General features: G+C 44.2%; 3 protein-coding genes across 4 annotated transcripts; 1 reads left to right on the top strand and 2 right to left on the bottom strand.

Annotated features, from left to right (window-relative positions):
* Positions 1-5473: 5473 nt before the first annotated feature.
* LOC109413677 (dynactin subunit 1) lies at positions 5474-9436 on the top strand (the record flags this gene model as incomplete). Its single annotated transcript, XM_062860869.1, is given in 4 exon segments — positions 5474-7508; positions 7596-8311; positions 8376-8515; positions 8641-9436. Coding segments are annotated over 4 exon segments (3352 nt in total), but the record flags the coding sequence as incomplete, so codon positions are not given.
* A 4063-nt stretch (positions 9437-13499) lies between these two features.
* LOC109413675 (endoplasmic reticulum chaperone BiP) lies at positions 13500-16250 on the bottom strand. Its single transcript, XM_062856256.1, has one exon. The coding sequence runs from the start codon at positions 16248-16250 to the stop codon at positions 14280-14282; it is 1971 nt and encodes a 656-aa protein (XP_062712240.1). The 3' UTR covers positions 13500-14279.
* Positions 16251-16707: 457 nt separating this feature from the next.
* On the bottom strand, positions 16708-24986 carry LOC109413676 (endoplasmic reticulum chaperone BiP-like). Of its 2 annotated transcripts, none has more exons than XM_029871674.2 (2): positions 24295-24986; positions 16708-18717 (listed from the first exon to the last, which is right to left on the bottom strand). In XM_029871674.2, exon 2 carries the CDS (start codon positions 18700-18702, stop codon positions 16708-16710), a length of 1995 nt encoding a protein of 664 aa, XP_029727534.2. In that variant the 5' UTR covers positions 18703-18717; positions 24295-24986. The 2 variants fall into 2 exon arrangements, with proteins under 2 accessions (XP_029727534.2, XP_019542936.3); XM_019687391.4 differs by lacking the exon at positions 24295-24986 and adding an exon at positions 20114-20252.
* Between the last annotated feature and the right edge of the window lie 14 nt (positions 24987-25000).

The raw sequence follows: 25000 nt of genomic DNA, 5'->3' as shown, positions 1-25000 counted from the left end.
CGCAAGCAAGGAGACGGTGGAGGTTTAACACGCACCAGCACACATAAACCCGCTTGGATGCGACGCTTGGAGAACCAGATTGCCGCATATTCGGGACCTAGACTGCGCAATACCAGCAGGGAAATCGATCAACGAGGTTAGTTCGATATGTTGCTGAAATTGTGAAGCCCGCAGAACTCCGAGATCTCACAAAAGTCAACATTATGGAGAATCTCGACACTCATGTACAGCGGTCATTGGCGGAGCCAGCATTTTCTTTTTTCTCACTCACTCTCCTAAACATACACGAGAAGGAGAAAGATAGAAGAGGGGGCAGCTTGCCTCCTCTTTCATCTCGCTCTTCCTCGTGTATGTTTAGGAGAGTGAGTAAAAAAAAGAAAAAGCTGGCTCCACCAATGACAGCGGTTGGGTGCTCTTGCAAAACGATTGCGGCGTCATGAAGAATGTTCGAAGCGGAAAAAACAAATTCGGATGTTCAACATTAACGAAAAGAAGTTCTACAATTGCATCCTAAAGGACAAGCCTGATTTCGGAGAAGGCCTTCCGAAGAATGACGGCGTCACACAGTTCTGGGTCAATCTATGGGAGAACCCTGTCAAGCACAGCGACGAAGGGTTGTGGTTGGTAGAAGCAGAGTGATAGTGTAATGGACAGTGAAGAGAATTGTCAGACAAAAGAGGCACAAAACAAGCAACAAAGAAGGTGTGACGATTACTCTTTATCCCTACTGGTAACAGTTAATGACATGATCTCGAATTTTTTTTGTTGCAGACAAAACAGAAGTCGAATTTGTTGCGTACTTTTCAACTCGTGAATAATCAATTATTGCTAACCCAAAGTCGAAACGGTTTGATGATGGAGCTTCACCAGAGTTGCAGTGTTTACCGACTCGAAGTTACCGTTCGAAAATCGCAATGCAAGGCTTAAAAATCTCTAAACTCGTGGTGTACGATGTTAATCCCATTATTTTCAAATTGGGACAAACTTATGTCGCATGGGTTTGTTTGTCGCAACAAATACAGGTTGCGACATTCTCATTATTGTTGCGCGATGGTTGAATTTTGATTCACTGGTAATGGAGTTGGAGACATGACAGCGGTCGTAGCAACCGCCCATGATATACGTGAGGCTATCCGATATACCAGGAATTGGGCTGCATCAGGACCCTATTTCGTGCACAATTTTTTGTATAAAAAACACTCACATGGCGCTAGAAGACAGTACGCAACTACCCCAACTCATTACCAGAGGTATCACTTATCTTCTGTCGAAGGATCAAAACTGATCCAGCAAAATACATACCAATAACGTGCCTTCCGAGCCTGTACAAGATCCAGTCGTCGGTAATAGCGATGAAGATACCACTGCGATGCCAACATCGTGATGATTGAAGAACAAAAAGGATGTCGCAAAAACACGCAAGGTTACAAAGATCGGGTCATCCATCATAGATGCAGCTATTGTGGGTTAAGCCACCGAAAAGAAGACGTACGATTCAATACCGCACTCGAACCTTCTCAAGGACCTGATGACGAGCAAGAAGCATTCTACGTGCAGTTAGAGCAAACATACTATGGTTACTCGCTGCGTGACGTGAAATTCGTTGTTGGCGACATGAACGTGCAGGTAGGAAGGGATGAAATGTGCAGATCGATAATCGCGTGAAACGCCCTTCACGTCGTATCGAATGATAACGGCCAGCGATGCGTAAACTTTGCAACCTCCCGTGTTAGTATCTCGGCTGCAGCACTAGACTTCGCGACTTCGAATCACAGAAACGACTGGTACGACTGCGAATGTGAACAGTTGAAAAAACGATGAGCGAGAATGCTGCAACACCGTACAAGAGCGAATGAGGCACGTTTCAGACAGGCGTGGAGCAGACAGAACTCAGTCTTCCGGAGGGAGAAGCGTCAGCAGGTAGAACGAGATCGCGAAGCGATGAAAGAGTTGTACCGCGCTAAGGACACACGGAAGTTCTACGAGAAGCGCAGAGGCTTTGTGCCACAAGCCGACGTGTGCCGAAACAATCACGGGAATCTTCTCACGAGCGAGCGTGAGGTGGTCGAGAGGTGGCGGCAGCATTACGATGGGCACCTCAATGGCGAAGTTGCAAGCACCGAAGGTGGTGTGGTAACAGATCTGGGAGTACGTGCGCAGGACGAAAGAGATTGAGGAAGAGGTTAGCTGGTTGAAAAACAACAAAGCCGCTGGAACAGATCAACTACCAGGCCAGTTACTAAAATAAGTACGGTGGAGAAGCACTAGTGAGAGCACTACACTGGGTCATTACCAAGATTTTGGGAGAAGGAAGCATTACCGGAGGAATGGATGGAAGGTATCGTGTGTCCCATCTACATAAAGGGCGACAAGTTGGATTGCGGGAACTATCGCGCGATCACATTACTGAGCGCTGCCAACAACTCTCTCAAATTCTATGCCGCCGTCTATCACCGATTGCAAGAGAGTTCGTGGGGCAATATCAAGCTTGATTCAGATGTTCGCCATCCGCCAGGTGTTGCAGAAATGCCACGAATACAACGTGCCCACACAACACTTGTTCATCGTTGAATGTTGAATCGACGTATGATACAATCGATCAAGACCAGCTATGGCAGATTATGCACGAATGCGGATTCCCAGATAAACTGATACGATTGATCAAGGCTACGATGGATCGAGTGATGTGCGTAGTTCGACTCGAGTCCCTTTGAATCTTGCAGAGGGTTACGGCTAGGTGATGATCTTTCGTGCTTGCTGTTCAACATTGCTTAAGAGGGTGTAATAAGGAGAGCGGGGATAAACACGAGTGGAACGATTTTCACGCAGTCCGTTCAGCTGTTTGGTTTCGCTGATGATATTGATATTAGAGCTCGGAAATTCGAGACGATGTTGGAAACGTACATCCGACTAAAGAGTGAAGCCAGGCGAATCGGATTAGTCATTGATGTGTCGAAGACAAGGGACTCCAGGGAAAAATCACCGCGCTCATCACTCCAAATTTATATCGACGGTGATGGAATTGAGGCGGTTGAAGAATTCGTGTACTTGGGCTCACTGGTGACCGCCGGCAACGACACCAGTAGAGAAATTCAGAGGCGCATTGTGGCAGGAAATCGAGCTTACTTTGGACTCCGCAGAACGCTACGATCGAATAAAGTTCGCCTTAACACGAAGTTAACTATCTACAAAACGCTGTTTAGATCGGTAGTCCTATATGGGCACGAAACATGGACTCTACGTGCAGAGGACCAACGCACCCTTCGCAGAGTGCGGAACTGGAGACACACAGCCATGGACCGAGTAGGATGGAGACAGCTACTATGTACAGCAGAGGCCACTCCGGCCTTAGTCTGACCGGTAAGGTTAGATAATGGTCGACAGATTAGTGTCCAATCAACTTTGTCCTGCAAAATAACAAAGTATCACGAACTAGCGGAGAAGTTGAAGTAGATATGGCACCTGGAGGACGTCCATATACTTCCGTATCTGTAGTGTCTTTAGTATCACGACCGCGTTCCTGCGCGGGTATGGAACCAGTGAATTGATACAGTATTGAAAGACATGAGATTCCATCGGTCATTGGCTGACCCATGTCTCTACTTGTAAAGCATGAACATCGAAAGCTGGCGCAGTCTCTGACGCTTTCAATATAGCAGAGCTGGAAGATTTCATATAATTTCTGGGGATCAACTCTGCTCCGATGGTCAACGGATTCGTACAATAAAAGAAGGAGGATAGTGACACTTTGGCAGGTGGACAACAATATCAAAGTCTGGTCGATGCTTTGTTGTATATCGCGATATTGCGATCTCAACCTCCCGTTCTAAAGCGAAGCTTCACGAAACCAACAACAACGTATTGGAACGAAAAAAAACGGGTGTTACGTTTCGTCAAAGCTGCGGCAAACTACGAGCTGTGTCTGGGCGCTCATAACAACCTTCAAGTAGAGTAGGTAATTCGTGTATGCGGACTGGACTGGTGAAGTCAACAATAGGTTGGACTGGCTATATTTTTAAGTTTGACAGAGGGCTTATCGGCTGGGAAAGCAGGAAGAAATCATGCGTGGCCCTGTCCAGCACTAATGCGTAGTACATCGCGCTAGCAGAATACCTACCTTAGAAATCAGAAATCACTTGGGTTGGACGCTCCTTCCTGGTTGTTAACTCGCCATTTAGTTGTTGTTTTTTTTTTGTTTTCGAGTACATGATAGGGCTGATGTATTCATAATACTACAATAGTATCAAACATAATCCACCAAACCTACAACCTGCCATAAAAAAGTTACTACGGGAGCCATTTTTATTTCATCTAAGGCAGCTCCCTGTGCTCCGTAAAAAATAAACTATGACAATGTCATGAATGATCTACAATCCTTTCTTCCTAAACTGTTATTGAGGTCTTATATTACCCATTAGATCTCTTGTAGAATCCAGCAATACACAGTTCATTACAAAACATAATTTTCGCTTACTGCAATGTTATCATGTCTTAACGGTCTTAACTCTAGTAGTTATAGTATTTCATTGTTTCTGAATCCATATTGTTTGGTTCCGTTGTTCTTTGTTCATTTCATGTCCTCGCCAATAAACTAATGTTTCAAACTGTAAATCTAACAACCTTTCTTTCTTTCCTCCCGTTTTCATCTCCCAACTAACAACAATCGATGTCCAACTACTAATCATCATGCCCTTACCGTAACCGTAAACCAACCAACAACCCATGTTGCTGAATGCACCTACCATCAATAATCCCGAACCCAAATCCAAATTGCTCGGATCTACTACTACTACTGCTACTCGAATTGGTCGTCATCTCATCGTCAACCTGAAATAATAGCGTTCGCCGCAAGTCACCGGTCAAGCAGCCCCAATCGAAGCGCGCCTCCATGACTATGACACTTTCGACGTCCAGGTTAACAGCATTTGATTCGTATAGCTTTTATTTTATACTCCTTGTTTGAATGTTTCTGTCCTACCTTACGGAAAACTGATCTATCTTGGATGCGGAAATACGTCTGAATTCATAAATTTATGAAAAATGTAGTTGTATAATTCCAACTGTTTTTAACAAGATTTTCAATTCTTCATTTCTTGAAGTAACATTTTAAACGTAGTTCCGTACCCCAACTGGATCAGACTTGAAAATCTAGATGTTGTTTGCTGATGGCCTCAGTTACAAGTGCACCCGCCGGTCGCTGAACACCTAAGGTTTATATTTCGAAGCTTTCGCCACGTGTTCGCAGTGTATTATACAAATGAAGTTCATAGTTTAAGTTCTTCGAATGCTCCTTCGTCCTGCCTGTACCTGCTGCTGCCTTCTGTTGCCTGTTCAAAGCTTCTATTTCAAATCACGCGTGTTCGTCACCCAGCCGCTTCCGGCTGTGTGGCTCACTTGTTGTTTATTCCCATGTTAGCGGAATGCTTTGCTCATTGCTTGCAAATTCACTAACGTTTTTAACATTTCTCCGCAGCTCCCGTGCATCGCTGAATCGGAGCACCAGTTCGCTGGGATCCAAAACTCAGCTGACCTCTCCGGGAAATGACCGCCCGTCGGGTCAGTCATCGATTCCGACTCCGGTTTCGTCCATTCCTACCATGGTTAAGGCCGGCGATCGGTACGAGTCCTTGCACCGATCGCACATCAGCCCACCGGAATCGCTACAGACCTCGAAACGAGCCTCGTTCGTGGAAACTGGATTTGTCGAAACTCTCAAACCACAGTTCACCCCTGGACAATCGTTGACTTCTCCTTCGCCGGCTCCCTCCACCGAGGATCGCATTCATCTGCTACAGTTGCAGCAGGAGATCGAAGACCTGAAAACGCAAAATAAAGATCTGGTGGAAAAGTTGGAAACGCTAAAAGTACGTCGCGCGGAGGATAAAGAGCGGCTGCGCGAGTTCGACAAGATGAAGACTCAGTACGATCAGCTGGTGGAGTTCAAGAGTAAGATCATGGATGCGCATTCGCAACTACAACGGGACTATCAGAGAGCGAAACAAGAAGCCAAGGATGCCATTGAGGCTCGCGACTTGCACATTGAAGAGATGGCCGAATTGTCGGAGAATGTTGAAATGATTACGCTGGATAAGGAAATGGCCGAGGAAAAGGCCGACACCTTGGCACTCGAGCTGGAAACGGCCAAGGAAAGGATCGAAGAACTGACATTGGACTTGGAGATCATGAAAACCGAAATGCAGGAAAAGATGGCTGGCGGTGGAGTGATTTCCGACGGTGCTGGATCAGGAGTTTCTACGTATGAATTCAAGCAACTTGAACAACAAAATGCAAGACTGCGGGAAACGTTAGTACGTCTGAGGGATCTCTCCGCACACGAGAAGCACGAAATTCAAAAGCTCGAGAAAGAGTTGGAAACTAAAAAGTCCGAAGTCGCCGAACTGCAGCGGACCAAGGAGAAGCTTTCCTCCAAAATTGACGAATTGGAGGCCCAACTCAACGATCTGCAGGAACAGGTTGATGCTGCTTTGGGCGCGGAAGAAATGGTAGAGCAACTAGCCGAGAAGAAGATGGAATTGGAAGATAAAGTTAAGGCCTTGGAAGAAGAAGTGGCCGAATTGGAAGCGCTAGAAGAAGTACACGAACAACTGGTCGAAAGCAATCATGAGCTAGAGATGGATATGCGCGAGGAACTGGACATGGCTCACGCTGCCAAACGAGAAGCTGTTCGCGAAAAGGACGCTGCATTGGAGACAATTGTGGATCGGGATCAAACCATCCTTAAATTTAGGGAACTGGTTCAGAGATTGAACGACCAGTGTCAAGAACTTCGGGAGAAGATCAACCAGGAATCGAACAAGGTGGTGAAAGACACCATTTCGGAAACGATCGACTTCAAGCAGATGTTCGCCGAGTCGAAGGCCTTTACCAGAGCCATCGATCTTCAATTGCGGCAGATCGAGCTGACCCAGGCCAACGAGCACGTAAAGTACTTGACGGCGTTCATGCCGGAAGTGTTCATGGCTCGTGGTGGCGATCACGACGCGATCTTGGTCATTCTGTTGGTTTCCCGCATCGTTTTCAAATCGGGCATAATCGTCAGTCAGGCTAGGGAACGATTCTCCGCCGTGCCGCAGATCGATCGTTCTGCCATCGTTAGTGGCCACGAGGTTTACCAGTTCCGTTTCCGGTCGAGATTGCTTCACCATGTGCACAACCTGCAAAGTATTATGCATCAGTTCCTTTACGGTTTGACCGCATGTTCTGCCGATACGTTGCTGAAGATTGGATCATCACTGCCGGAGATGCAAGCCCAGGAGAAGATGGTCGATGAAATTGTGGATTTGTTGAAGGCCAACCAGCTGGACGAGAATTCTTCCACCGACAATCTGGAGAAATGTGTGACATTCTTCAACGCCATGTATTTGGTGCTGCTTTCCGGTGAAGATCTGCTGAACGAAACGCAAATTGTGCGTGATTGCACTGCGTCTATTTCGGCTGCCTGCGACTCCATATCAACGGATGCCGTCGTGATGAAGACGCTGATTCAGGTAAGTTTCTTGCATTTCTCATGTTCAATATAAAAATGTTTGCTTCTTGAGGTACTTGACACTGTTTATCATTTCAATCAATTGCAGGGAGGTGACGAGACCAGCGATTCCGGTCTACTGATGCAGTACATCATTCAGAACGTAGAATCGGTAAAACAACAGCTCAAACTCACCAAACGACGTCTACCGCAGGACGTCAGCATCACAAAGTGTAATCTCTCTATGAATACGTTGCAAAACTTGAAGAAGACTGCCGAGTCCTTGAACAAGCTGATGAGCGTTATGTTCTACAGCGCCAAGCAGGTTATCCAAATGGTTACGGCCGATCCCGAGTCGGAGGTATCCGTACCGCATGACAAACTCTGGGAAATGCTGTCAAATGCATGCGAAAAGGTCTACGAACAAGACGACCTGGGTCCCTCGCAGAACATCCGTAACGTGCTAAGCAAGACCAGTACCGACATGAGCCAGCTGGCACAATATCTACTCGACCACGAGTACGAAATCATGTCCGGAACGAACGTCAAGCCGGAGGAAAAACCCGTGGCACCTATCATCCTGCGCGCCCAGGCCGTCAAGAAACAGCTGGAGGAGACAAAAACACTCACGGCAACGCTGGAGAACCGAGAAGCCGAAATCCGACAGCTCAAGCTGGCGGCCAAACTCAAACAGAACGAACTGTCCGAAATGCAAATACGCAAGGACTTGGCCGAGAAGAAGTTGTCAGTGCTGCAGCAGGATCACGAGATCAACACGGCCCGGCTGCAGAAGCAGTACGACGAAGTTTGCCAGCGGCTCAAACAGTGCGTCCTGCGGAATAATACACATTGTTGGTTTATTTTTAACCAAACTTTACTTAAATTTCAGGAAAGAGAAAGAGTTCGAAGAAACCATGGACCATCTGCAGAGCGATATCGACTCACTGGAAAGTGAGAAGAGCAGCCTCCGAGACAAGCTCAAGTCCTACAGCTCAAAGAAGGGTGATCTCAAGACCACCACTGCTCTCGGTAAGCACTTTTACTTTTTTTTTCGTTTATTCAACGATTATTTGCTATGTAAAAATAGCGTTTCCAAAAAGAATGGATTACAAGGTATAGAAGCATTACTCATTACCAATCCTTTCGTTTTCCAGATATCTCCGCCAGTTCACCGTACATCGCCCAAGAGCTATCGCTGCTCAAGAAGGCTTTCAAGGACGAGCGCACCGAGCGGCTAAAGGTTCAGGCCAACGAATACAAGAAGATCCTGGCCAACCTGGAACCGCTGCACGTGCCCCAGCCCAAGGATGAGCGCATCGAGAAGCTGGAGCAGGAGATCACCAAGGTGAAGCACGACTGGATAATGTCGCTGGTCCGGGGCGCCGAAATGCCAGCAACGCAGACCGCCCAAGGCAGCGTGTCCAAGGCGATCATCGACCACGAAAACCAACAGAAACGCAACCAGCAGCAGATCAAAACGAAAGCCGAACAGCTGGCGTGCGAAATCATGGACGAGTATCTGAGCAGGAAGCCCCACCGAGCGGCACGGGGCGACTTTGCGATGTTTCCTTCGACCGAGCTGACGGCGGCTTTCAAGATGAACATCAAAGTGTAGACTGTGGCTGCGTAGTGGTAAGGTAAGGTTCGCTATTTCACTAGAAACTATTAAAAATTGTGAGCAATTGCTTTAAAATGGCAGGCTGTTGTACTAATCATGCTTTAGAATTTTAATTTTCCTGTGCAGCGATTGTAATCAAGGCATCTTCTTAACGCCTTGATATCAAGTGATTTGAATTATTCAAAAAAATCGGATAAACTATCCCTTATTCCACGTTTGTAGCTTATTTCGTAGTGTTTTCAGTTTTATTTCTTTACGTTATTTATTACAACACTAGCAATATAACAACAAATTAAAAATATATACTCCAAACAATGATCATACAAATTGAATGTCAAGCATTGTTCTTTATAGAGAAATCCGTGTAATTTTAAAAGGCTTTGATCAACACTTTTCAAACAGTATACTTAAACGTACAATGGATGCTGTATTGAATCATATCAGCTCGTGATGTTTATTAGTGCATCCATCATAGCCGCATGGTTTAGCGTCGCATCCTCCTTTGTGCCGGCGCGCTCAGACTACTTCGGTAAAATCTAATAATAGTAGTTTACGCAACAAGGTGCAGAATGAAGATTTTTACAGCACGAGTCGTACATTTATCCAACGAGGCTTGCCGAGTTGGATAATTACGACGAGTGCTGGAAAAATCGAGTTCTGCACCGAGTTGCGTACAACGTTTTTTGCAATTTCATAAATTACCGCTTGAGAATAGTTTTTAACAAAATTTTTCATCAAACTGTACACTGATGTTCATAGCCATGTTTAAGAAAGTCTGATCATAACAGGTTATACTGTGCATTGCATTTGTCACATTTTTTCAGAGCTGCGTCCAGAAATCACCAAGAAGTTGATCAAAACTGAAAACAGTGCTGTAATGGTTCATTACGCAACGCAAATCAGTGCTGTAATGAACCATTACAGCACTGCTAATTTAGTGTGGGAAAGTAGGCCTTTTCCTGTCAGATTTGCGTGAGGTAAAACAGCCTATTACGATGAGAAATTGCAAAAAGTATTTTAACAAACTCCTTTTTCGTGGGAAATTATCAAGCTGGCTTCATTGACGGCCGGTCGACAACGAATGCTATGGAACTATGGAATATCATGGACGAAAACGGCTTTCCTGGAAAAACGACAAGACTACTTACTCAAAGCAACAATGGACGGTGTGCAAAACTGCGTAAGGATTATTAAAATCTCGCCGGGTACTGTGAAAAGGTGATGGACTGTCATCTCAAGTAACCACGAGGCACTATAATCCACCTAAGGCGAGTATAATGCTATTAAGGAGCTGACACGCTCTATATTGGCCGCTTAATAGCCCTATGTGCCAAAAATGGCGAAATATAGTGCTAATGGTTACTAGGGATGTCTACTCTTCAACGTCGTTCTGGAAGGTGTAAAGCGAGGAGCTGGGCTCAACAGCCGGGGTACGATTTTCACAAAATCCAGTCAATTTGTGTGCTTCGCAGACGACATGGACATTATCGCCAGAACATACGGAACGGTGAGGTGGCAGAACTGTACACCTACCTGAAACACGAAGCAGAAAAGTTCTAACTGGTTGTGAATACGTAAAGAACGAAGTACATGCTGGTAGGCGGAACCGAACACGAGGTAGTAATGTGACGATAGACGGGGATACATTCCAGGTGGTGGAGGAGTTCATGTACCTCGGATCCTTACTGGCGGCTGACAACAATGTCAGTCGTTAAATGCGAAAGGCGCATCATCAGTGGAAGTCGTGGTACTACTATGGTGCATCATATTACTTACCTACCGGCCAGACTATCAGTAGGTCGGCTCTAGAGGCACGTTCTCCTCCATTCGGGAAATTTGTACCGGCCAGACTAAGGCCTGGGTGGCTTCTGCTGTACATAGTAGCCGTCACTCGGTCCATGGCTGTGTGTCTCCAGTTCCGCACTCTACGTAAGGTCCGCAGATCGTCCTCCACGTGGTCGACCCACCTAGCTCGGTGCGCACCTTGTCTTGTTGTACCGGTCGGATGACTCTCGAGAACCATTTTAGTCGGGCTGCTATCCGACATCCCGATGACGTGACACGTCCACCACCATAGCATCCCGATTTTCGCGTTGTGTACGATGGTTGGTTCTCTCATCAGCTGATGCAGTTCAAGGTTCATTCGCCTTCTATCTGCACTTCACCGTAGACGGTACGCAGCACCTGCCGTTCGAAAACTCCAAGGGCGCGTTGGCCCTCTGCACGTGGGGTCCATGATTCGTATTTCGTGCCTATAGAGGACTACCGGTCTAGTCGGCGTTTTGTAGACAGTTAACTTCGTGTGGCGGCGCACTTTGTTCGATCGTAGAGTTCTGCGGAGTCCAAATTAAGTTTGATTTCCTGCCACAATGCGTCTCTGAATTTCTCTGCTTGTGTCGTTATCGGCGGTAACCATTGAGCCCAAATACACGAATTCTTCAACCATCTCAATTTCATCACTGTCGATTGAAATTCGGCTTTCATTTAAATCATGTTCAAAGTTTCTTTGACTTATTATCTTTTTAATGAGACCTAGGGTTTTGAAATCGGACTCAAATTAGCAGAGATATGGGCCTAAAAATTACATGTTTTTGAGGGAGTGACCCTAAACTTTTGATCGAGAGATGTACCTAAGAAACAGGTATAACTGAATAAAAGTTTCTTAAGCTGAAGTTTGCTGAAGTATTGTTTGTTCAACTTTTATACAGCCAATATTCCATTCCACGAGTTTTCCGGAGAACTTGAAATTTCTTGACAAGCTGCAAGTTGCTGCCGAGCAAGTTAACACCGCCCGAAGCCTTCCTCCTGGCGTCCTTAACCCTTTATAAGGCAGTGGCAACTATATTGCCACCTACTGTTTGTATTTTTTTCTGTTTTATAACAATTTATTTCGAACTTTTTGTTTTGGTTTACACAAAATTGGGACTACTAACAACGCCTGGTATTTTTTTGGTACTAAACAAAGCTATAACAACAATTTAGGAGCCATTTGTAGTCTCAAAAATGACTAATTTTGACCCCGTGAAGAAAATTAGCTCAAACTTATTGTAAAATTATAGATTTGGTAAATATTTTAAGAAATAATCAAATTCTGGGTTGACATGAGCTGAACTACACAGTTTATATTATGGGTTAAGGCCCAATCCACTCTAAAATCTCTTTTCCGGCTTTTTGTCGAAGTCAAAAGAAGAAAAGTACCCTAAACGGGCAGTGGCAAGAATATTGCCACCAGAGCTGGTGGCCTAAACGGGCAGTGGCAACTATATTGCCACCTCAAAAGCTCGTTTTTGGGGTTAACGGGCAGTGGCAACTATATTGCCACCAGCGTTTTTGGCCTAAACGGGCAGTGGCAACTATATTGCCACCTAGATTTTTGAGAGTTTCTTTCAAACAAAAATTGTTTTGTACATGTAATCATGTATATAATCATTTCCATAATAGTACGCTTTGACAACTCTTCTAGTTTCCTAGGCCTCATAAAGGGTTAATGAAGACCTGCCTCTAAAAAAAATCCTGCTTTGCTGATGACTGCATTGTTCGAAAGCTACGTACGTACGTACGAGGTTCCTGCTTGTCAATAGTGTTGAGTGTGTGTGTGCGATACCGATAAGCTACCACAGGTTCATCGTAACGTGGTGCTCGGGAAGGCTTGAGCAGAGGTTTCCAAACTGTATGGCATAGACAACCTATATTAAGTAGGCCCTGCCCCCAAGCCAAAACCCAAAAAAAAACGCAACATCAACCTATATATTGAGTGTTTTTGTATTTCTCAAACAACACATTATTTTCTGACATCGCAAAGTCGAACGTAGATAACAAATTCTTATCGGAACTGTTCCCAAGACTCTTTCTAGAGATTATCCCGGGATTTCTACAGAAATTCCACCAGGTATTTTCTCATAGATTGGGATTTCCTTTCAGATTTTGTCCTGGGTTTTCTACGGGTTTTTTTTTTTTTGTCTGTATTAATGAGATTTTTAACCCTAGGCTAGTTCATCTCGGTTCTACGGGTATTTCTGCAAGGTTTTGTCCCGGGATTTCTCTAGAGTTTCTCCTCGATATTTCTTTAGGGATTTCTCCCTAAATTCCTTCATGGATTTTTTTTTCTTTTTTTGGAATTCCTAGCAATATTTCTATTGGAATTCCCGAAGAATAAGGGAGTGATGATGGGGTAAAGAATAAAGAGTTGTATGCTTGGAATCTTGCTTTCATTCACATCAGATCCTAATGATTGGCAAATTAAGCCCAAACGAAAAAAAAAAAAAAAAAATCCGCATCCCCAAGTAATATCGAAGAGCCATCCTAAAGCCAAAATATCTTGGTTTTATATTGTGCGCTTAAATTAGGGAGATTTCGAAGTATGTATTAGATTATTTAAATGACAATCAAAAACAGTTTTAATTTAATTATAAAACTTTTATTTGAATTCTTTCTCTTACAGACAGCATTCTCTTGTTAATCTGCATTTGTTTCATCATCATTCTTGCTTTGAATGGTTTAAGTTTCCTAGTAGAATTTGTTGCTTTTACTTTAACTTGGATGTCTTGAAACTCTAATCACGCACACACTTACATACAATCAGTCGATGGTTGAGAAAGGAAAAGAACCTAACATGGGATAATAGGTAATAGATAAACTGGGAATGAAAGGAAGGAGATAAAGAGTACTCGTTACCATGGCCGCAATACTTGCGCTGTTTATGATAACGAAAGGGGAGGATGAAGGAACAAAGTGTCTTTTCTTTCTCGGACTACCCTATCAAAAGGCAAAATAAACGCGATTTACGAAAACAAATTAAACAATAAATAAAGACGCATCGCACGCCCTTCTCGCCTCTCTCGTAAGTGTATTCACGCAAGTTTCTAAACTAAACTTTGTGGGTTTTGTTTTTTGTTAATTTTCTTCTGCCTCATCTGAAAAATGAGATGAGAACACGCCTAACGCGCTCCTAGTACACTCGAACTCGTAATTATCTCGCTCGCACACACGCTCTTCTACTGTGGGGGGAACTCTTTTCCTCCTCTACTTGATCTCTAAACGGCTAGTAATGAACTGGGAGTCCCTCTGCGACTCTGGCTCTGGCCAGGCTGGATCGATGTGTGGAAGGGGCCCTAACACTAGACCGACCAGGGACCGGCGGAAAATGGAAATTACGCTAGACTAACAAACAAGAATTTACAGTTCATCCTTGAGATCGTCGTCTTCGCCGGCAGTTGGTGGAGGAGAACCGCCAGTGCTGGCGTACAGCTTGGCAATGATTGGCTGCACGACATCTTCCAGCTCCTTCTTCTGCTTCTTGTAGTCTTCGGAGTCGGCGTCCTGGTTTTCGTCCAGCCACTTGATCTTCTCGTCGATGGCTTCCTCCATCTTGGCCTTGTCATCATCGGCCACCTTGGCGCCCAACTTGTCCTTGTCTCCGAGCTGGTTCTTCAAGCTGTAGGCATAGCTCTCGAGTTCGTTGCGGGCTTCGACGCGTTCCTTCAGCTTCTTATCGTCGTCGGCGAATCGTTCGGCGTCCTTGATCATGCGTTCGATGTCCTCTGGGGTCAGACGGTTTTGGTCGTTAGTGATGACAATCTTTTCGCGGTTTCCGGTTCCCTTGTCTTCGGCCGACACCTGCAGGATACCGTTGGCATCAATTTCGAACGACACTTCAATCTGTGGGATGCCTCGTGGTGCAGGTGGGATTCCGGTCAGATCGAACTTTCCGAGCAAGTGGTTGTCCTTGGTCATGGGACGTTCACCTTCGTAGACCTGGATGGTGACGGTGTGCTGGTTATCGGAAGCAGTGGAGAAGATCTGGGACTTCTTGGTTGGGATGACGGTGTTACGCGGGATCAGCTTAGTCATGACTCCTCCGACGGTTTCGATACCCATAGTCAGTGGGTTGACGTCGAGCAGGACGATGGCTTCCGTGTCTTGTTCTCCGGAGAGGACACCAGCCTGAACAGCGGCACCATAAGCGACGGCTTCATCGGGGTTAATACCACGGGATGGTTCCTTTCCGTTGAAGAATTCCTTGACCAGTTGCTGAACCTTGGGGATACGAGTGGATCCTCCGACCAAGACAATTTCATCGACATCCTTCTTGTTCATATCGGCATCTTCCAAGACCTTCTGGACTGGCTTCATGGTCGAACGGAACAGATCCATGTTCAATTCCTCGAACTTAGCACGGGTCAGAGTTTCGCTGAAGTCATCACCCTCGTAGAACGATTCGATTTCAATGCGGACCTGGTGGCTGGACGACAGAGCGCGCTTGGCCTTCTCGACTTCACGACGCAGTTTCTGCACAGCGCGGTTGTCCTTGCGGATGTCCTTACCCTTCTTCTTCTTGTACAGCTTGATGAAGTGATCCATCACGCGCTGATCGAAATCTTCACCTCCCAAGTGAGTGTCACCGTTGGTAGCAACGACCTCGAACACACCGTTGTCAATGGTCAAAAGGGACACATCGAAGGTACCGCCTCCCAAATCGAACACCAGAACGTTCTTCTCACCGTCCTTCTTGTCCAAACCGTAGGCGATAGCGGCGGCAGTTGGCTCGTTGATGATACGCATCACGTTCAAACCGGCGATCACTCCGGCATCCTTGGTAGCCTGACGCTGAGCATCGTTGAAGTAGGCCGGAACGGTAACGACGGCGTGGGTGACCTTCTTGCCCAGGTAGGCTTCGGCGGTTTCCTTCATCTTGCCCAGCACCATGGCAGAAATCTCCTCCGGGGCGAACACCTTATCGCCCTGGCTGGTCGAAACCTTGATATGTGGCTTGGAGTTCTTCTCGATCACCTTGAATGGAAGCAGCTTGGCATCGTGCTGGACAGTGGAGTCAGTGAACTCACGACCGATCAGACGCTTGGCGTCGAAGACGGTGTTCTCCGGATTGGTGGTCAGCTGATTCTTGGCGGCATCGCCGATCAGACGCTCGCCATCGGCAGTGAATGCCACGTACGAGGGCGTGATTCGGTTACCCTGATCGTTGGCGATGATTTCCACGCGGCCGTTCTTGTACACTCCCACACACGAGTAGGTCGTTCCCAGATCGATTCCGACGACGGTTCCGTAGTCTTGCTCCTTCTTCTCCTCGGCGGTACAACTGAGTACGGCCAGTGCGGCCACCAGGGCCAACGGTACTAGTAACTTCATTTTGACGACTCTGCAAAAGGTGAAGAAGATAGGACAAACATTAGGAATAGGGTACTTTGGTTGAATGTGTCAGGATTTTGTTAGGAAGCAGAGTGAAATTGTGGATTATAAAATTGAGCATGATTGAATTTATTGTCTGTTCTTGTTGTGGTAATTGATTGAAACTAATCTAGAGGTTGTCAATGACATCCTGAAGGAAAAAAAATGATATTCGATCAACTGATTTCTTTCAAGAAAATTTAGTTGATCAACGTTGATTTTTGAAAACACGTCGAATTTGTTTGTATGTATTTGGTTATGGTTTGTAGCAGTGTTCGCTTCACGCTCTTTTGTAAAACTCATGGCATGCGACTTACGCAAAGTTTCCTCATTATTCCATCTTCCTTAAACTACTATTTCTCGCAAACAGCAACAACATTCCATTCGTAAACTCCAATCACTTATTACAACGCTTCGTCTACAATTCATCATTGAATGGATCCTCATCATCTTCGCCTTCAGTGCCCGGCTGCGGTGAACTTTCACCACTGGCGTACAACTTGGCGATGATCGGCTGAGCGACTTCTTCGAGTTCCTTGCGCTGACTCCTAAGTTCCTCCGTGTCCGCATTCTGATTCGCGTCCAGCCACTTGATCTTCTCTTCGACCGCCTCCTCAATTTTGTTCTTCTCATGGTCGGAAAGTTTCGATCCCAGTTTCTCCTTATCGTTGATTTGATTCTTCAGATTATACGCATAGCTCTCCAGCTCATGAAGGGCATCTACCCGCTCTTTTAGTTTCTTGTCATCTTCGGCGAATCTCTCTGCATCTTGAATCATGCGTTCGATATCATCCGGAGTCAGACGGTTTTGGTCGTTGGTAATGACAATCTTCTCGCGATTACCAGTCCCCTTATCTTCGGCGGACACCTGCAGAATGCCGTTAGCGTCGATTTCAAACGATACCTCAATCTGTGGCATTCCTCGTGGCGCCGGTGGTATGCCAGTAAGATCGAACTTGCCGAGCAGATGGTTATCCTTGGTCAGCGGACGCTCACCTTCGAAAATCTGAATTGTTACGGTATGCTGATTATCAGAAGCTGTTGAGAAGATCTGGGACTTTTTCGTCGGAATGACGCTGTTACGAGGAATCAACTTGGTCATAACTCCGCCGACAGTTTCAATGCCCAAAGTCAGCGGATTCACGTCCAGAAGTAAAAGTCCTTCGGTCTCGGTAGCACCCGAAAGCACTCCAGCTTGAACGGCAGCTCCATATGCCACAGCTTCGTCAGGATTGATTCCGCGCGATGGCTCCTTGCCGTTAAAGAATTCCTTGACCAGCTGCTGAACCTTAGGGATACGCGTGGATCCTCCAACCAGAACAATCTCGTCAACATCCTTCTTGTTCATGTCGGCATCCTCAAGAACTTTCTGCACCGGTTTCATGGTGGCTCTAAACAAATCCATGTTCAACTCTTCGAACTTGGCCCGGGTTAAAGTTTCGCTAAAGTCTTCACCTTCAAAGAACGACTCAATCTCAATGCGAACCTGGTGGCTGGATGATAGCGCACGCTTCGCCTTCTCCACCTCTCTGCGTAGCTTCTGAACAGCGCGAACATCCTGCCGGATGTCCTTTCCATGCTTTTTCATGTAAACTCTGATGAAATGATCCATCACCCGCTGATCAAAGTCTTCGCCTCCCAAATGGGTGTCTCCGTTGGTAGCAACCACTTCGAAAACGCCGTTATCAATGGTCAACAGGGATACATCGAAAGTACCACCGCCTAAGTCAAACACCAGGATGTTCTTCTCGCCTTCTTTTTTGTCCAAGCCGTAAGCGATAGCGGCAGCCGTGGGTTCGTTAATGATACGCATAACGATCAATCCGGCAATGGTCCCTGCATCCTTGGTAGCCTGGCGTTGAGCATCGTTGAAGTACGCCGGAACGGTAACTACCGCGTGGGTCACCTTTTTGCCGAGATACTCTTCCGCGGTTTCCTTCATCTTTCCCAGAACCATTGCGGAGATCTCCTCTGGCGTGAAAGTCTTCTCACCTTGATTGGTGCTGACCTTTACGATTGGTTTGGAGTTCTTCTCCGTGACCTTGAACGGAAAGAGTTTCATGTCCTGCTGAACAGTTGGATCATTGAACTCGCGACCAATCAGACGCTTGGCGTCGAAGATAGTGTTCTCTGGATTGGTGGTGAGTTGATTCTTGGCAGCATCGCCAATCAATCGTTCACCATCGGAAGTGAACGCCACATAGGACGGCGTGATACGATTGCCCTGATCGTTTGCAATGATTTCCACGCGTCCGTTTTTGTAGACGCCTACGCATGAGTAGGTCGTTCCCAGGTCAATGCCGATAACGGTACCGTAGTCTTGTTCCTTCTTGTCTTGTGCGACGAACGCAGTTGCCGTCAAGATAGCGGCAAAAGTGACCGCTATCAGACAGTGCGGCGAAAGAAGTCTCATTTTGGAGAGAAGATTCTACATATTCACCAAGCACCAAAGAGAAGAAAACACGAATAGATTGTTTATTCGAGAAACTTCGGGATATTGCAAGTATCACTCCAAAACAGCATCGGCCTTTAAGCATTTTTAGTTGACACGTGTTACTTAACAACAGATGCAGCTCAGCGTTATCAGCGATAAGGTATCACTCGGCACTTTGGGATGATTAGATTATGTGTTAGTTGGAAAGCGAAGCGCACAACAGCATATCACTCAAATTAAAATAAGATTTCGTGCTCTTATACTTATTCAAAATGGTCAAAACATAATGTTGATATCCCCACACATACATTGAATGCAACTTGTCATAAGTAAAACTATCCCAGATTGTTCAACCAAATTCTTGGTACAAATGGTCGCCAATGTCACAACCTCACCTATAGTAGTAAAGAATATAGGAATTTTGAACAAGTTGTAATCAATTCCAATCGTTTTAAACCTCAAATATTGATATAAATTTTTCACAGTGTCCACCAATGTAATTTAAACAAACAAATTCCTTCCAAAAAAATTAAAAATCTATAAATGTGTAAGAGTAGTTGATTATTTTGTCTTTCGTTGTTAAAGAAGTTTCATCACTCAAATTCAAAACTTCTCGTCCAATATTTCTCTTTTTCAACGCATCTAAGTATCGCTTTTTAAATATGTTCAATTATTCTTTTAAAAAACCGAATAACTAATCTGCTTATTCGCAGTAATAGGTAGATTAGCGTATAGCGTGAATGACATATCTTGTCTACCATACACTCTCACAAGGAACATTGCCGAATGTAAGTCCGAAGGTCACACTCTACATCATGGAAATGTAACTTTCTAAAATCTTCAACTTTCGAAATTAGATACTTAAAATCCTTGAAAGTAAGCTGTCCTACGAATTTCAATCGATTCCACAAGTACGGTTGATTACGTATGAGGGATAACAATCGCAGACGTGGTTACCATACAGATAGAGAAGTCTGGCACGAAGCGAAGCATGAATGAAAATGGGCCACGTCAGACACTTTTCTCGTAGAGTGGAATATTCCTCAACCACGCCGTTATCCCATACGGTGTTCTCCGTCCAGTTAATCGTATCAAAATTTCAAACGAATTCTATTCGAAATCACCCAATTGTAACTTTCGATTCTCGCTCGCTGCCATTGGACCCGAAATTACTCAGCGTCACCAGGAACCGTTAGGTCTTCTGACCTCAATAATTGCGACTCCCTAAAAAGGTGTGACCCAAATATGGCATTGTCCGGCGACGAATTAGCACATCACTTTCCACTTTTGCAATTCACACAAGCTATCACTTTTATCGTCTCACATTTGTTAGCCTCTAAAACTCAATTTTTGAACAAATAGCCAAGCCAAAGTTCAATCAACTACCTACCTATCCAATAAAATTCCTATTACAAAAGCTGATTTAAGACACAAAAGATCTGAACTATACTGTTACCTCGTTGAGCTCTCGATTGAAACAGACAGGCAGTAGATGTGAGACACGACTCCCGTCTTGTCCGTCCGCCCGGTTGTCGGGAGTATTTCAATAGGAGACCGGGAGAAAAGAACACGTCAACCTTTCGCGGATGGGGCCGCTCACACTACTACGACTTGCGGCGACGTTCACGGAAACTGTAGTGGTCGTGTTAACTCGAAAGCGGTGGATTTAATCGTCTACGTACGTGTACGCTACACACTGACTGAGTATACGATACGAACCGGGGTTCCGTTGCATGCTCAAGGGGCAGACCAATACAAATTTGATGATGCAAGTGGTTTCATAGTCGAAATTTGACGGAGCACTTGGATTGAACTGAAGGTCGGAAAACGCCTTCAAAATCGTGGTTGACCTACCAATCAAAACCTCGAAGGATTTTAAATCTGTGTATGTCAGATTAAACATAATTATAGACGTAGCCAGATTTTCTTTTTCTTCACTTATTTTCTTTGATAAACACGAGAAAAAGTGGGATAAAAGAGGAGGCAAGTGCCCTCTGCCTTTGCTTCCATCCTTCTCTTTCTCGAGCTTTTTTAGAGAGAGTAAGAAAAAAAACCATTGTAAACAATAGCAGTACTAGTTCAGAGATTACCATCAAAATTTCCTTCAGAGATAGTTTTGTCAATGTCTCCTAAAGTTTCACCAGAAAATTTCCTAGAAATTATAGGGTGGGGCGGGGCAAGATGAGTCACCTAAGGATGGATCACCATAACTTTATAAATACAAATCGTATTGGTTCGTATTCGTCCGCTACTCTTTAATACACTAGTTAGCTATGCTGGAGGTCGATAAAAAGTTCATTAAATACAAAATATGTTGTTGAACAAGCAGTTTTAAAAAGTGATCGATTTTGCACTGTGAAAAAAGTGCGGGGCAAGATGGGTCACCTTTTAAGTAATTCACATTTTCTCAACGAAAAACGTCAAAATATAAGATTTACACTGAATTCTTTTTTTACACGACTTTTTTTTTACGCGATTTTATTTTGCACGACTTTTTTTACGCGATTTTCTCGAAGTTACGCGACTTTTTTTTACGTGATTTTGGTCATTTGCGGAGGACAAATCGCGTAAAAAAATTTCCTTTGGATTTTTTTTGCGCGATTTCTCGAAGTTACGCGAACTTTTTTTACACGATCTTTTTTTGCGCGAACGCATCCATCGCGTAAAAACAGAATTTAGTATATTCCGCATTCATATATGCTCCATGTCCATACTGAGTAAACAAGAGCTACTAGTAAACCTTTTTTAAATTTATTTGGAATATAAAAAAACTTTACGATTTGAGTGGTCCTAAGGCGACTTGAAAATCGATGTTTTCACTTAAAAATTATCATAAATTTATGTTATAGTTTTGAGCGTTCATTCCGCTTGACTGAAGTCATTAATGAGATAGTCTTGAAATAAAAAATAAATAACTTTTGAATGCTCCAAAAATACGTTTAAAATTGAAGGTGACCCATCTTGCCCCGCGGCCGTTTATATGGAGATTATATGGAATGTATCGCATAAGAAAAATGGCTGAAAACCATTTTATTTTTTATTTCCAATGAGAGTGAATAATGTTTCAATCAATGCCCCAAACTTTTGTATATTCATGCTGGTCATCTAACAAAATTATTAACATAATCAAAACATGAGTAATGCGCCCGAAAATGGCACTGACCCATCTTGCCCCGCCCCACCCTATATTATAAAGATGAGCAGAACAACTTTCAACAAGCTTAACAAAAAGGTTGTTGCGTATGCTTGCATAACAATTCGTGTGTAGTGGACCTTCTTCTTCTTCTTCTTCTTTATGGCTCGACGTCCCCACTGGGACTTGGCCTGCCTCGCTTCAACTTAGTGTTCTTTAAGCACTTCCACAGTTATTAATTGAAGGGCTTTCTTTGCCTGCCATTGCATGAATTTGTACATTGTGTGGCAAGTACAATGATACACTATGCCCAGGGAGTCGGGAAAGTTTTCCCGACCGGAACGGGAATCGAACCCGCCGTCTCCGGATTGGCGATCCATAGCCTTAACCACTAGGCTAACTGGAGACCTTAACCACTAGGCTAGTGGACCTGGTAACCCTGAAACTAAGATATCTAGGGTTTTATCGAAGTTGCCTTCTCCTATTGTCGTAAGGATTGGCAGTGTAAATTTGCCCGTAAGTTTAATAAAAACTACGAGGAGAGCGCACTGTGTTACGAGAGATGTTTGTCCTGTGAACTGATACTGCTTTTACATTTACATTATATATATAATTAAATAATTAGTCATAATATATAATGTAAATGTAAAGTATTTTTTGGCAAATTATGAAACATAAATTTGCAGTTTAGAAGCTGCTTGAAATAGAAGTTGCTGTCGATATGGTGTAAAACTTCCGAACGTAACATACGTCGTAACAAACTTTTTACTAACATACCTTGCGTTTAAACGTTTAAAGATCACTTCAAGAATTCTGTTATACCTAAACTGTCGCCACTCTCATGACAGTCCCATATGAATAGGAAACCCAGCAAAGATCGGACTGTTATGCGAGTAGGGGCAATAACTTTATAAAAAAAATACATGTTTCCACGATCTGCATAAATGCAATGCCCTGGGGATTTCATAAACAATTCTACCATGATATTTTACCTTGATGGCATTAGCAATGTGTGAAGACCTCACGAATTAGGCTGAATTTAAATGATTTCTCTGCAGAAGCATGTTTTAGAATACCGCTAGCTACTTTTTATCTAAGAATTCATTTGAAATTCATTCAAAACTCATCAGTCAATAACAGCGTAACAAAAAACAACTTTTGATCTGTCTCAAGAGCAAACTTATGTGTCTCTGACAAATCTTGGGCCGCTGAATCCGAATCCAGGCTCAGATTTGCTCCAGCACGTCACAATTTTGAGCTATACCTCAATTTATAGGGCAAAATATGCGATTTTGGGTTTATTTGACTGCAAGCCATTAAGCATGGAGATATTTTTTCAACCATTCAAAGCATAAATTGGTCAATTAACAACTAAACTAACAACTCATACAAAATATTTCGTTTTACCAAATCAAATTTGATAGTTTTAAGCGATTTTTAAATTAATCAAAATTTATAAATTTTGATTTACTTCTTGCGTCGGAAAGTAGATTAAACAATCCTTTTCCAATCTACACATCACAAATTATCAAAATGTCCACTGTAACATCGTAATAATTTAAAGAGAATCGGAACAAAAAGTGCCTCTCTTTTGCAGATTGGACCTTTAGATATGTTTGTCGCCAAATTAGGCAAACATCATGTCGCTTTTTTGGATTTACACATCCACCCGTGTCAATCCGAAATATGACCACGTAAACACTTGCACAGGTTCACTGTGCCACCAAGATACCAATTCTACACCTATGTATTCGATTAAAAGTCCCGTTGCGTAGTTGTGTAACTTGGCAACAAACCCCCATAGAGATAAGTGACATTTCATCACACGAACACTAGCTTGAATTTTTCCATACACAAAAATGCACGCCAATTCAAAGGCTATTCAGATTGCATATGAAAATATTACCCAACTGATTTGGGTAAAACGGCTAAATAATGATAAAACTAACAACCGGGGTAAGAGTGCACATATTTTCCCCCAAGTTTCACTACTACATCTACAAAAGAGACACGCATACATTTGAACGTGATTACCACTATTACACCAACACACACACACTCACATCGCCTTTTACAACCACTTGCAAGTGACTGCGGGTAAGGCGCTGTGGGTGGCTGGCGGAAACTCCCCCCGCCCAACACAACACATCACACATCTGTGAGTGATGAACCCTGCTGATGGCTGAGAAAGCACACGTCAGTGATTTCACTCTCCAAAAGCGCGATGGGAAAATCCTTCTAGAAACAGTCCGCTTGCAATTGGAATTCCCGGCTTTTGTCTTTTAGCTTAGCATTTAGAACAGCTCCTTATTGATTAGTTTATTCAATGAGAACAACACAAGACAATGCAATGCAAACTTTAAACACAGGATTAGATTATCAAACTTCCACATTTTCAGTCCGGGAGAATCGATCGATATGATAGCAGAAGCACTTACATTTTCTTCCTTCGGCTTTATCACAGATTCGGGTTCACTATTTCAACACAATTCTTATACTGCTATTATGCAAATGCACCTGGGGTTATTTAAATAAATCGTTTCACTTTCAATCACGACTTGCTCTTGGCTGTTACAAATTTTCCTTTCTTTTGTAAATCACTGATGACTGGAACTTCGGTGTGAGATCTTTTCTTGTCTGTCGCTGCGATGAAACTATGCCGAAACGGTGCTCGCACGGGTGAATAAATCCTCACTCACAGCGTCCCCGCGGCGGTCGGCGCTCGAGCTAGCCGGTTTTCGTGGACCAATCAGGGCGCACCACGACCGGTTGTATCGCGAGAAGGGCAACAATACGTGTACTTACCCTGACGTTTTCTCTCGCAATCTCCCGCAATCACTCTCGATTCGGTGAGAGTTTTCGAGAAAGATGGTCGTTTGCGTTGGTGTGTGCTTCGCAAGAAGTGGGTGGGTTGGGAAGGGTGGTAGATTGGGTGGCAGCAGCGATGTAAACAACGGCATATCTCTAATAATTTTTGGTAGATCGTTGCTGGTGCAATGTTTTAGGACATTGCTATCATCCTGTAATGGACACGTCAGTGATCTTTTATTTATTTCCTAGAGTGCAATGTTCTTCAATATTCCTTGGAAACTATTATTCTGAATTTATGCTGGAAAATCAAATTGTCGCATGCAAAAACTCATT

The sequence above is a fragment of the Aedes albopictus genome, chromosome 3 (assembly GCF_035046485.1).
Source record: "Aedes albopictus strain Foshan chromosome 3, AalbF5, whole genome shotgun sequence".
NCBI lineage: Eukaryota > Metazoa > Arthropoda > Insecta > Diptera > Culicidae > Aedes > Aedes albopictus.
The sequence above is the reverse complement of the archived record's forward strand: the minus strand, read 5'-3'. Positions and strand labels throughout refer to the sequence as shown.